At 33.5% G+C, this 14,801-nt stretch overlaps 1 protein-coding gene and 1 pseudogene across 1 annotated transcript; one reads left to right on the top strand and one right to left on the bottom strand.

Moving 5' to 3' along the window:
- Window positions 1-141: 141 nt before the first annotated feature.
- LOC108982448 lies at window positions 142-2,554 on the top strand (annotated as a pseudogene).
- Window positions 2,555-11,105: 8,551 nt separating this feature from the next.
- Window positions 11,106-12,037, bottom strand: LOC108982451 (RING-H2 finger protein ATL79-like). Its single transcript, XM_018953823.2, has one exon. It carries the CDS (start codon window positions 11,895-11,897, stop codon window positions 11,235-11,237), a length of 663 nt encoding a protein of 220 aa, XP_018809368.2. The 5' UTR covers window positions 11,898-12,037; the 3' UTR covers window positions 11,106-11,234.
- Between the last annotated feature and the right edge of the window lie 2,764 nt (window positions 12,038-14,801).

Here is a 14,801-nt window from a genome sequence, read left to right as displayed (position 1 = left end):
ATCAGCTCTCTGTAAATTCGATCGGTTGGTCTTTGAGCTCCACTTTTTTCCGCAAGGGGGCATAAATAAATGCGAGTACTTTACCTTACCTTAAAATCTGATCTCTCTTCAACCCCCCAACCTTTGCACCTAAATGCAGTTCTCTGCGTAAAATCCCCTGTAATCTCTTCATAGTTTGCTCGATAATTACCCAAGCTAACAGAAAATTAAGCCTGCACCATGATCAGCCTTTACAAAGCTATAGAAGCGACAGTGATTAATCATCAAGCCTTTTGGGCAATGATATTCATACAGTCTGCATAAGCAGGAATGGCCATAATCTCCAAGGCTGCGCTCAACGATGGTATCAGTCCTCTGGTGTTCAACGCTTATAGGCAAGCCATTGCTGCCCTCGTTTTGGCACCTTTTGCTCTTCTATTGGAAAGGTTGTAGTTGGTACTCCTTTCTGCACAGTCTTTTGTTCTGCCATTTTTGGTCTCTACTTCCAAATAAAGAGTAACATGTTTCACTTCTACGTGCAAATCATAAGTATGATTTTTGTGAGTACATGTTATAGGAGGACCGACAATATGTGGTCATTCGGCCTCTTCTGCAAAATCTTCCTTGCTGCTTTATGTGGGCAAGTAGAAGTTGCTGCACAAACCTCAAATAAGCAACATATATAACTGGATACTATAATGTTTGGTTGGTATTTTCGGAGAACTTGTGTAACTTTTAAGAGCTTTCTAAAGCAATTCTGTTTGGGTGGTTCGGAAAGCCAATTACATAAAATGAAAGAATATCTAGATCCAGAAACACCACAGAAGGAAAAGGAAACGACCTTTAGTAGGCAATTTTCAGACATGCATGAGATGCAGGCCAAGATGATCATGACTATGGTTTGGAAGCTGCTTTATATTTGTATGAAATTTGTTTACATCTTGATCGAATTATTTATCTATTTTTTTGTTTTGGTTCCGAAACCTTTTTTCCGGATGGACGATGACCAAACTCCAGACCCACGGTTAGCCTGGATCTATACTATCTTGCCCTCCAACGTTCCTCCGCCACAAATGCAACTGCGATTCTGAACACCATTCCAGTAGTCACATTTCTTCTGTCTGTCCTGCTGAGGTGAGCCAGAAATCTTGTTTTATATAATTACAGAACTGGAGCATTCATGAAACAATAATAACAATATCACGTACTGGTTGGTGATCAATGAATTAAAAGTTCCAGTTTACTGCTATGCTTTACGTGCTGCGACTGCTTTTCTGCAGAAGCCAATCAATTTGGTTGATAATTATGCAGCATCCTCCTATTATAATAAGAACTGGATTAATGGTTTATGTAAAGTTTGTATCTGATTCTTTCCAACGTTCACCTGAAAAAAAATGAAAATACAAAATGGTAGGATAGAGACTGTAGGTTGGGGCACATTTCATGGGATATTAAAGATCGTCGGGATGTGCATTGCCATTGGAGGAGCCATGCTGCTTAGCTTCTTGGGTCCTATAGGAAGCAGCACAGAAACATCCTTTCATCATGTTGGGAATAATAAGAATAGGTTTCTCGGCCCTGTTCTTATGTTTCTTTGTTCCGTTGCTTGGTCATTATGGCTCATCGTCCAACCCCATCTTCTAAAACAATATCCTTCCAAGCTACGGCTCTCCACTCTGCAGTGTCTCCTCAGTTCTGTGCAAGCCACTGTGGCAGCAGCCGCGCTTCAGAGAAACTTCGACTCATGGAAGATTGGGGGGGATATTCAACTTGCTTCCCTCGCCTATTGTGTATGTCTCGGCTTAATCCTGTGCTTCATTTTAGCTTTATCACTTAGCCAAATTAATCATCTTTCCTTCTCGTAGTTTTCTTTATTTGTTGGATTAATGGCTAATTTGCAGCTTGTATGTGTAATATATATGAAGGAAGTACTTGGAACTGGGGTTTCATTCGGGCTGCAAGTTTGGTGTATAGAGAAGAAAGGACCCTTTTATGTTGCCATATTTTTTCCACTTGCGTTGGTTCTAACATGAGCTATCTTCTCAGCTTGTGTATGGGCTGAACGCTTAAGTTGTGTTAGGTTCGTATAACATATTACAGTTTTTTTTAAACACTTTCTACAATTAAGAGGGATAAACACTACAAGTAGATCTCTAAATGTTGGATCACATGTTATGTTTATCTCGAGATTTTTCGACCACTCGGAAAAATTTGTAGAACAATTTCAATCCTTCAAATAAGTTGTACCTTCTTTTTTTCTTGATTTGTGTTGTCTTTGTGGTTCATATCTTAAAGTTGGTGTGCTTGCTGACAGTATATTGGGTGGCCTTATGATTATTGGAGGTCTTTATTCTGTTCTATGGGCAAGGAGCAAGGAGCTAGGGCAATCAAGTTATCAACCATTGCTCATGAAAACCGAAACTCGGTGAAAAGAGCCAAAATCATGTTGAAAGTCACTCCACCAATACAACCCCATGATCACAATGCTTTCATCACCTTCAGAATTAGCTTGATCAACGCATATTACTGGCACTCTGGTACTCATGTTAATAATATTATTGGTTTCCATGTTAAGTTGTTCATAATTCATTTTAAGTACTGCTATTGATTGATGATATGATTCTCTTCTTATATATGATCTCCTCTTTTGACTTAACATAAAATTCACATGCGAAATTGAAATAATAAGAAATTAGCCAAATAATTAAATTATGGTAGTCATAGAGACATAGTACGGTTGTTGAAATAAGATAAATCATATTTACAATCGTGGAGTGTGTAAATACGTGTAATATCTTTTAAAAAAGTAAGTAAATATAGGACTCACATGAAAAAAATTAATTTTTTTATTAATAATATATTCTATTATTTTAAAGTGATTATATGGTATTTACACATTATACGACTATATATAATATTACTCTTGAAATAATCTATTGGTTACATTGCTTTGAATTAGACGTTTGTTACGAGTGGACTCGGCCTATAATTACGTTTAAATGGTAGTTGAAGATCTCCAATCCCGAATGTTTTTTTTTTTTTTCTCTTGTACCTGTAGAGAGCCAGAGGAATCCCGACCATCATCATATATATGCCATTGGAGTTGAAAGGTTTGAAGATGCGGGTCCTCGTCATTATCTCCAGACTCCATCGATAACATTGGAGGTCACTGTAATCGAGTTGCCAACATCAATAGGTCAACTCTCCCTCCAATATATATGACGGTTCACTCTACCTATATATATAGCTTACTATTCCAAAGGCTTTTTCAGTTCCGATAATTGAAAAATATATTTGCCGTTTTTCGAATTGGAAAGTTCAAAGTGAGTAGTATAATATTTATTTGATTGATTAATGATGTCTGAAATATTTATAAACGTAACAATAAATGATGCATAGGTAGGTTTTGATAGTAAGTTGAGATGAAAGTTGAAGGTTGAAGAAAATATTATTTTTTAATAATAATATTATTATTTTAATATTTAAAAAAGTTAAATTATTTATTGTATATTGTATAGGAATTTAGTAAAATTATAATGATTAGATAAATGAGATGAGTTGAAATATTTTTTATATCCAAACCAAGCTTGTCCCCGTTTGGATTGAGAAGTGATATCAACTCATTATTATAACTTTTTTAAATTTATAAATAAAATATAATAAACAATTCAACTTTTTCAAATCTTAAAATAATAATAATATTAAAAAATAATTTATAATAATAATTTATTTAATTCATCTAAAATCATCTCATTTCAACTAAATATTCAAACCTCACTTAAATATCCGAAATATCTCAAATTTAAAATTTTGAATATACCACTTTTCGTCCTTGGGGTCATGCTCGGGGAAAAGTTTTAGGCTAGTTTGTTTTCAATATTAAAATTTAAAATTTTGAAAACTTTCTATTTCATCATTACAACTTTTTTAAATTTTTATATAAAAATAATATTAAAAAATATATTATAACAATGTTTTATTTAACTTTTTAACTTTAATCTTAACTCATCTCATATCATTTTTGAAAATAAACGAATTTTATTATCTTCCTCTTTTTTCTCTCTTTAATTGCATCTCCATCATTGTACGATTAATGTAGGACGTGGCTTCCAGTTGATTGTTCACAATATTCACTTGGAGAGATATGTGGTATAAATGATGCCACATAATGTGTACAAAATAGATGCTTTCAATAGTGACTTTTATCTATATTTATTCTTTATAAAATGCATCCTAGCATGTTTGTTTGATTTGTCTATTTTTAAATTGACGCATAAAGTACATAATTTATGATAAAATTTAATTTATAAGATTTAAATTTTAAAAACTATCTTTTAAATTGAATTGACAAATCATATATTTACTACTTTATAACAATTTGTTTACAATTATATAATAAATTCATTTTATTTTAAATTTTATTTTGACTTTTACTCTTAATTTGATGGATTTAGATTTAATAAAGAATATTATTATATTTAAAATTTTCTTTATGAATTATGAATAGATTGAAAATTTTTGAAAAATATTTAAAATATTTATATTTTATATAAAAATTTAAAAAAATTATAATAAGGAAATAAAATAAAATAAAATAATACAGGACCTTAACGTACTCTTCACACTTGTCTAAATATTTTTTAATTAATTAATTGTCTCTCTCCGACCCAATAAATCCCAAACAAACGTCTGATAAACTGATAGGGTCAATTGCTCTTTCTTATAGGGAAACGATCAAATTTGTTGAAGAAGATATCCACCGCACTTTACAGTTGTGTGGATTGTATTATTAATAGAGAAATACAAGTATGATGACAGTAGGAATCATAACAAACTAATAAGAGGAAATTCAAAAACTGGATTACAACTAGATGACTAAGTCAATTGAAATTGAAATTCTAGTTTCCTACGGCTTCATCTTTATCTTTATCTTCTACAGCTACCTCATCCTTAACACACCCCCGCAAGTCCAATGAAATGAAAACTACATTGAGCTTGGATCGAAGTGCCGCAAATCTGAATGAAGAAAAAGATTTTGTAAAAATATCAGCTAGTTGTTCATCTGATGACTTAATAAGTTTCTTGACTACCATATCCCGCACAAAATGAAAATCAATTTCTATGTGCTTCGTGTGAGCATGAAAAACTAGATTAGATGATAAATATGTGGCTCCAATATTATCACACCATAAGATGGGAGGAGCTAATGTTCTAATACCAAGTTCCTGCAGTAAGGATTGAAGCCATTGGAGTTTAGCAGCTATATTGGCAAGTGCTTTATATTCTGCTTCAGTACTTGATCGAGCAATTGTTGCTTGCTTTTTGCAACTCCATGAGATAAGATTTGGCCCAAGGAACACACAAAACCCTCTAGTCGATCATCACAAGACCCAGCCTAGTCAACATCTGAAAATGCTTGGAGAGTTTGTTGCTTGACTTGCTAAATACAAGATCATAGTTAATAGTCTATTTTAGATACCTAAGGAGTCTTTTAGCTGACTGCCAGTGAGCAAGTTTTGGTTTATGCATGAACTGAGATAACTTGTTAACTGTGAAAGCTATATCTGGCCTAGTGACTGACAAGTACTGGAAATCACCAACTATGCTACGAAAAAGTGTTGGATCACTGAAATCTTCACTGTCAAAAGCACTGAGATTAGTAGAGGTGGCCATGGGAGTACTAATGGGTTTAGCTTCATACATTTTTGTCTTTTGAAGTTTATCCATGATATACCTATGTTGAGATAATATAAGCTGCCCATCTGACTTAATAGCTTCAATACCAAAAAAAAAATTAAAAATTCAGACTTTCCAAATCCTTGATTGCAAAGTTACTATGTAATGATTTCAACAACTCATCAATAGCATGCTTGTCTGAGTAGGTGATCAAAATGCCATCCACATAAATGAGAATGTACATAGTGAACGTGGATGAGGTATGAATAAATAGAGAAGTGTCTGAACGTGAGCCATGAAAACCAAGGTCCAGAAGCCGATTACTGAGGCGCGTGAACCACACCCGTGGGGCTTGTTTTAGGCCATACAGGGCCTTTTTCAATTTACAAACATGATTTGGAAATTGTGGATGTGTATATCCTTGAGGTTGTGTCATGAAAACTTCCTCTGTCAGTGTACCGTGTAAGAAAGCATTATGTATATTAATTTGTCTAATTTCCCAGCCTGAAGAAATAGCAATAGAGAGAATTGTTCTTACTGTGGTGGGTTTAATCACTGGGCTGTAAGTTTCTAATAAATCCACTCCAGCTTGTTGAAGGTAGCCCTTGGCAACTAGATGTGTTGTGTAGTGTTCCACATCGCCATTTGCTTTCTTTTTTATCCGATAGACCCATTTTGACCCAATTACATTTCAGGCATTAGTGGGAGGTACAATAATCCAAGTACCATTTCAGAGTAATGCATCAAATTCCTGGTTCATAACATGTCACCATTGAGGATGCTTAGCCACGTTGGTGTAGCACGATGGTTCAACCATTAAAGAATCGGTTTCGGCAATTAGGACTTTTGGGAGAGGATATTTGATAGTACCATCGATACATGTTTTGGGTTTAATAATGTTATGTTTTGATCGGGTGGTCATAGGATGTTGGGGTGGAAGGAAATTTGAGGTTGATTGAATGCAGGGGTTTTCGGAAGCATTTGGTGCAGAGGTATCAGGTGGTAGTGAGGGAGAAAGGTTAGAGGAGATGGGTTGGGAAGGGAAAATACTCGGGTGGGCTGGAGCGGTTTGAGATGGAAAATTATTTGGGTGGGCCGGAGAAGCATGGGCTTAATCTAGAGGGACCAATACCAACGAGACCTGCTCTACTACATGAGGTGAGTAAGTAGGAGATTTAAATTGGGTATAATGAATGGTGCCGAGGGAGATTTTTTATGACTCGGAGTGGAGGATTGAATTTGATACGGGAATAATGACTCTTCAAAAACAACATCGCGAGAAATAAGTATTTTTTCAGTGAGTTGGTTGAGACATTTGTAACCTTTGTGATTGAGACTATACCCAAGGAAGATACAACGAGTGGACTGAGGTTGTAACTTGTGGTGATTATATGGTCGGATGTTAGGCCAACAAGCACAACTAAAGACACGAAGAAAAGAATAATTTGGATCACTATGAAAAAGACGAGTGAAAGGTGATTGATTTTGAGAAACAAGTGATGGCATCCGATTAATTAAATAGTATATTGAAATGCAACATCCCAATATTTAAGAGGAACATGACTATGAGTTAAGAGAGCCAAACCAGTTTCAACAATATGACGGTATTTACGTTCAATAGCACCATTTTGTTGATGAGTGTGAGGACAAGATCTGCGATGATAAATACCAAGAGAGGCCAATAATGTGGATAGCGAACGAAATTCATCACCCCAGTCACACTGAACAGATTTAATTTTGCAATTAATTTTCACTCTACATGAGGCTAAAATTTGCAAAAAATAGCAATGACATCACTTTTGCAAGTTATGGGATAAAACCACGTGTACCGACTATATGAGTCTATAAAGGTAACATAATATCGGAAACCATTATGAGAAAGAATAGGAGACGGGCTCCAAATATCACTATAAATTAATTCAAGTGGTATCAAGGCACGAGTACATGACTCAAAAAATGGTAATTGACGACTTTTAGAACTTAAACATGCAGAACATGATAGACTAGACATAGACGCGGCTACTGGTAAAGAAAATTTCGACAAAACATGACAAATAATTTTAAAAACTGGATGACCCATCCGAGAATGCCATTGAGGAAGCGAGACTTGTTCACCAATAAGCACAGATGGAGGAGAAGTTTTATTGGACATGGAGAAATGATAAAGTCCGTTTTTACATCGGCCCGTGTAGTAGAATTTTCCCCGTTGCTCGATCATTCACAAAAAAATAAGATGGATGAAATTCAAAAAAAAGGATTAGTAGCTGCAGTGAATTTTTGAACATAAATTAAATTCTTGGTAATTTGTGGCACATGAAGTACATTGTGAAGTAAAAAGAAAAGTGTAGGAGTAGAAAGTTTAGAAGTGCCAAGATGTGTAATGTTCAAACTAGTGCCATTTACAACGCGGATTGTATCTGAGTCAGTATATGCTTTAGCAGTAATATTGAGATTGGAAATATATGAGGTTAAGTGATGAGTAGCACCCGTGTCTGGATACCAGTTCAAATCATTTGCTGAAGACGAACCAGTGTAATATACTTGCATAGAGGATGGATCACGTTTATAAGATTCATCATAGCGATGATAACAACGTAAAGTAGTGTGTCCCAGTTTGTTACATACTTGACAAACAGGTCGAGACTCGGATGAATTAGAGCTTCGGCCATGACCCATGCCACGATTAAAGTGATCATAGCCATGAGCACCAGTATTGAAACCAGAGGCATGCCCAGAGCTACGTCCACCACGAGACCCACGCGAACGAGATGCAAAATTCGCACCACCCAGAGTAAGATCATTGGGTGATTGGTGATGTTCCAGCCGAATTTCATGAGCTATCAGATGCCCATATAGATCCTCCAAAGAAAGTGGGTTGACTCGGGTTGTCACGGAGGTCACAAAGGAATCGTATTCCGGTCCGAGACCCACAAGCAAAAATGAGACCAACTCAAATTCATTAAGTGGTTGATCAGCAGCGACTAATGTATCAGCAATGGTAGTAAATTTATGAAAATAGTCTGAGATAGAGGAACCACCTTCCTTGAGTGTAGCTAATTTATAATGAAGATTCATGGATCTAGCACGGGATGTGGAGGTAAACATTCTTTCCAACGTCGACTAGACTTGATGAGAAGTTTGGCATTTGATAACATGGGCAGGGACAATTTTAGAGAGAGATAAATTTAGAGCTGAAAGAATTAATTGGTCTTGCATAATCCATTGCATAAAAGCAGGGTTAGGCACGATTTGGTTGGTAGTAGTAGTGATCATGGGGGAAGAACAAACAGCGGATCCATCAACAAAGGAAAACAGGTGCTGACCTTTGAGATATGTAACAACCTGGGCTTTCCATAGCAGGTAATTGTCTCTTGTAAGCTTAATGGGTGTAAAGTTGGGGAGGGATGTAGTGGGTGTAGGGAAGGTGTTTGTAAAAATGGGTGGGTGAACAAATGGAGAAGAGACGTGAGTCTCAGAAATAGGTGGAGTTGAATCTGCCATAACTGGCGTTAGTCTTGAGCTCTTGATACTATGTTGAAGAAAATATTCACCACACTTTACAGTTGTGTGGACTGTATTATTAATAAAGAAATACAAGTATGATGACAGTAGGAATCATAACAAACCGATAAGAGGAAATTCAAAAACTGGATTACAACTAGATGACTAAGAGCACTGACATTGGATTATTCAAATGCCAGTGAAATGTAAAATTTGACTTATTTTACATAAGATTACCGACATTGAATTATGCAAATGGAAAAATATATGACTTTTAGCTACTGTATGTTAGTGTTGTGGGTCATATATGACTGTCTACTGTACAATGACCAAAACTTATTTTTATTCCATAAACGTCAGACGCCGATTCCTTTTTGTACTCTTGCTGCACTTTGATTGCTGATTTTTGTAGAAATCAGTGGTGGACAAATTTCTTCACTCTAGTTTGGTTTGTAACTAAAAACCAATTAATAGAAAAAAAAAATCAATTTATTTAGTTACTCTTCCTGCACTTTGATTGTAGATTTTTGCAGGTTTCAATTATTAGAAAAAAAAATTGAAAAAAAAATTATTGAATTTATAATATTTTATTCTTATTTTGATTAATAGATAGATAATTCAATGTGGGAATAAGTTTTAAAGAAAATAACTAAATACAAAATCATGTCATATTATGTAAATTTTATATTTGTATTTGCATAATTCAATACTAATATTCTAAGTCAACTGAAATTGAAATTCTAGTTTTCCACGACTTCATCTTTATCTTTATTTTTATCTTCTACATCTGCCTTATCTTAACAAAATTGCACTCTTCGAGGCATTCGAGACCTCACAAGTGGAACTCCGAAACAAAATAACAACGTAGTTGATCTGTTGTGTCAGACGGAGACACTGAAATGTAAACAAACAATAGTACTTATCTCTTTAGACCCCAGAATCCAGATCATGAGACACTACTTGGGACGTTCAACTGTCTTGCAAACCAGTACTGACAGTTGCTTGTCCTTTTTTTACTACTTTTCCTTTTCCTTTGCCTTGTCTGAGGTGTTGGGTATAACCAATGCTGGTTGTACAATGACTGGAAGTGAAACACTCAATGTTCACATGGCTCTCTGACTATTACAGATTACTGTGTAGATGAAACGATTCCTATCTGTTCAAAGAGTTTTAGGACAGGTTTGGGGGGTGAGATGAGAATTTTATATTTTGTTTTAGTGTTTAAAATATTATGTTTTAGTATTATTATTGTATTGGGATTTGAAAAAGTTGAATTGGGATATGAAAAAGTTGAATTGTTTATTATATTTTGTATGGAGATTTGAAAAATGTGTAATGATGAGATTAGAATTTTGTATCTCATCCCACCTCCAAACCTGCCCTATTCTTTCGGACGATGCTACAACTCCCGCTGGGTCTTCCGCTGAAGTTATAATATGTGTTTTCATGTATTTTTATGTGTTTTTTTTAAGTAATTTTTTTAATACTTTCAAATATTTTTAAAAAATAAAATAAATTTAGAATATCATTAAAAATATTTTCTTATTTAGAAAGTAAAAAAAAAAAATTATTAAAAAATAAATATTTTAAGGAAATATTTTTTATTTTATTTCATAATTAAGAAAGTATTTTTTAATAATATTCTGATTTTTTTTTATTTTTTAAAATATTTAAAATTGTTAAAAAAAATTATATAAAAAATATTTTTAAAAAAATACATAAAAACACATGGCCAGCGGGAGCATTATTCTTTTCTTTAAACTGCTCCTAATTTCTTTCTATTTTAAGGATCAGTTTCTCAAACATATTCCATACTTATTTAACTCGAAACGATTAAAATGGTCGGAAAGCAAGTTAATTCACTCATGTCGACATAGATGATCTTTAAATGTGATACATTTCCAGATTCTTAATTTGTGCGTATGTAGTTGATAGCCAAAGATAATGCATAAGCATTACCTTCTCCAATGGAAGAAAATCATGCAAATTATTATTAATCCTAGCAATTATTGCTAGCTAGCGAGCTAGCTGCAGCAGGACATGGAAATATACATATATATAGCACCTCCGAATCGTAATCATGAGAGAGTTGCAGTTGCAGCGGCGGCGGTTGGGAGGTTTTGTTGGATGCGATTCCTTTGACAGGGTTGATCCGTGGCTTCTCGTGAAGATGGAGGGGAAGGGAGACAACTGCTGCGACAAGTGGGGCACGAGGAGCGGGAGGATAACCACTCCTCGATGCACTGCGCGTGGAATCCATGCTTACACCTTACCAACACCCGAATGCCCTCTCCTTCCACGAACTCCGACAAGCAAATGGCACACTCGGCCTCCGCCCCAGCCAGATTCATCCCGACCGAGAACACCACCGTGGGAGCTGCCACCAATGGATCATCAACTGCATCTTTCTGCATGGAGGTCTTCCGCTGATGATGTTGTTGCTGTTCGTTTTGGGGAGGGCTGCTGTCAGGTGGTGGATGACTGCGGCCACCGCGTAGGAAGCAGCGGATGGCGGCATTGAGAGCCAACGCAAAGACGAGAAAGCAGAGGAGGAGGAGGAGGACTATAGTAGCGTTTTCTTCAAAATCTCTGGAATTGGAGTAGGGCTGCCAGCTGCAAGCATGTGCTTCGCATCTTGATGTTGTTGTTGGAGAAGAGGTTGGTGGAGAGAGATGTATTACATATTGAGTTGCTGCTGCCGCTGCTACTGCTGCTGGTTCTAGTTCTGGTATCGATCGCATTTGCTACTGTCTTTCGATTGAGCTCGACGGCTGAAACTTAAGAAAGAGGGTAATCTTTCTGAGACTTGCAGGCCTTTGGGCTTTTGAGGTGAGGTAGGTACATATGCACCGAGAGAGAGAGAGAGAGAGAGAGAGAGAGATTGCGTGGGAGTCAGAGGGTGGTAATGGTATTATTAATTATATTCGTCGCTGGGCATCAAGAGATGCATGCCGTACACACGAGGTTTTCACCATTTTACTTTTCGAATTTTCTTTTTTTTTTTTTGAACTTTCCAGCTTTTTCGTCACCATGATTCACGAATTTTGAAGTTACATCTCATCTTATTTTAAATAATTTTTAAATATAAATAATTTTAAATTTTGAATTTTTAAATTTTCAAGATTTTCGTTTAATAATTATTTAATTATTATAATTTTTTTAAATTTTAAAATAAAATATAAAAAATAATTTAAAATTTTTAAATTTCAAAATAATAACTATTTATAAATTTCTCATTTCATTCCATTTTAACATCGAGACCTTATACTTGAAGTTTCGACTAGAATGAAAAAAATAGACATATAAATGAATTAAGCTCTATTCAAGATTTTGTCCGAACTTAAAAGTCTAAAGTGAAAGAGAAATAAACATGTAAACTATGTCCTATTAACTTTATTACTCAGTTAATACTATTCGAAACATTTATGGTACGTATAATATATTAATATGCATCAATAAATAGTGTAGGACTTAGCTAATTTATATGTCTATTTCTCTCACGCTTGAGATCTTTGGTAATAACTTGAAGGAATCTTTTCCACATAAATTGGTTCATACTGATTAATTACTCATTTAATCTAATTATCCGAAATATTTGTACTATAATAAAAATTATAGAATCCAATCTTCATGTGTGTCTCTCCACTTAAAAGCCTCAAATTAAAATTGACAAAAATTCAAGGAGATGTTTTACAAGAATCACTAATTAATTATCTAAATGAATTCCCCTCATTATTTTCAAGTTCTAATTATATATTTTGGTGTCATTTTACTTACAGTTTCCGGTGGATCGCCTTTTAATGATCATGTTATAATACTAATACGATTAATATATAGTTCTTAATTCCCTTTTCATCTTGGTGAAATTAAACGAGATCTAGTACGTAGTCATTGTGTCACTCGTGATGTAATACAGTCTCAACTCATCTCATCTAAACTTAACTCATTACAACTTTCTTAAATTCTCACGCAAATTTTTTCAAATTTTAAAATAATTTTTTTAAATTCTAACATAAAATTTAATAAATAATTTAACTTTTATTTTACTATTTATAAACTATTTCAACTCATCTATACTCATCTTTAAATCCAAACCGCTCCTCTATCGGCCCTCAAGAAAATTAATTAGCTCCATCCTGATCAAAAGCTTCGATCGAGCCCAGATGACTTCCTTACGTACGTTATTCTATATTAAATTACCAACTTTACTAGGATACTGCAAAAAACTTGACGTTATAAATATCGATACATTCCAAATCTTCTTCAGAGTTAATCTCATTAATCTCAAAGCATCGATCGTAAACCTAACAAATTTTATGCTTCAATTAGCAGATAATTTAGAGACAGTATGCCAAAAAGATTAAATCTTTTTAGAAATAGATGCATGATAAGTAATGCCTAACTCGAACTTCGTACAAGAGCTGTATCAAAATAGAGTAACGATAGACACACAATTTTTTTTTATATTTATGTTTTAAAATAATGATATTTATGTGTTAAAGTAAATTATAATACTACTTTTAATTATAAGTTATTTTATAAAAATATCTATTTTTATATAGTTATATAAATGATTATGATAAAAATTGTATGTCTATTATTTTTTATCAAAATTACAATTATTAGATGATATACGTGGCAGGCATTCTGAACTTGCATGCCACGTCAATTTAATCTCTTTAAGAATTTGCCACGTTCGCATTCCTTGTAACTATATATATTGTAACCACAATGGGGAGAACTAATTGGCCATTTTGCTTTTAAAGGTAAGGAATATTAATGGTCGACCTTCGAAGATCTTGATAATGCAGTGTTTAAAGGTAAGGAATATTACAACTCAAGTGAGGGTAATTAATAAAAGTAGGATATCATCCTCTTCTTAAAAAAAAAACATTGAGATGAGATGATAAAATATTGTTAAAATATTATTTTTTAATATTATTATTATTTTGAGATTTGAAAAATTTGAATTGTTTATTATATTTTGTGTTGAAATTTTAAAAAGTTGTAATGATGAGTTGAGAGTAGTTGATGCTCCAAACAAAGCCTAAATGTATACACTAGTGCAAATGAGTTTTTTTTTTTTCTTTAAGTATTTTTTAAACATCTTTAACCATTAAATATATATATATATATATAAATTCACTAATAGTAACTTCCTTAACCATTAAAAGAAATAAAAAAAATAAAAAATAAAAATATATGAGTGGTAGGCATATTTAATAGTCATACTATCATTTTTCTATTCTCTTATATCATCCATCTCATTTTATGTAATCTCATTTTAACATTCTAAGTATTATTTAAATATAAATATTTTTTAATTTTAAATCTCAATTTTTTCATCTAATCATTAATTAATCTTACAATTTTTTTAAATTTCTGAACAAAACACAAAAAATAATTTAACATTTTCAAATCACAAAATAAAAATTATATTAAAATTTATATTCTAACAATATTTTCATTTATAATATTTTTATTCAATTTGTTATTTCTCTTTTCTCAAAATTTCATTAAATACCTTAATTCAAACCATTTCACTACTATTTACAAACTTTTTTACTACTATTCATAAATTTCTTCTTTAATCACATCTCAACTAATATTTTTATTCGAGCCGTATGAAACATTGCAAACTATTT

This window comes from Juglans regia, chromosome 9, assembly GCF_001411555.2.
Source record: "Juglans regia cultivar Chandler chromosome 9, Walnut 2.0, whole genome shotgun sequence".
Taxonomy (NCBI): domain Eukaryota; kingdom Viridiplantae; phylum Streptophyta; class Magnoliopsida; order Fagales; family Juglandaceae; genus Juglans; species Juglans regia.
Note: the sequence above shows the minus strand (reverse complement) of the source record. Positions and strands in the feature narration are given on the sequence as shown.

Coding starts and splice junctions, on each gene's coding strand:
- LOC108982451 (XM_018953823.2), bottom strand. CDS start 11,897: ATGCGATCGATACCAGAACTAGAACCAGCAGCAGTAGCAGCGGCAGCA.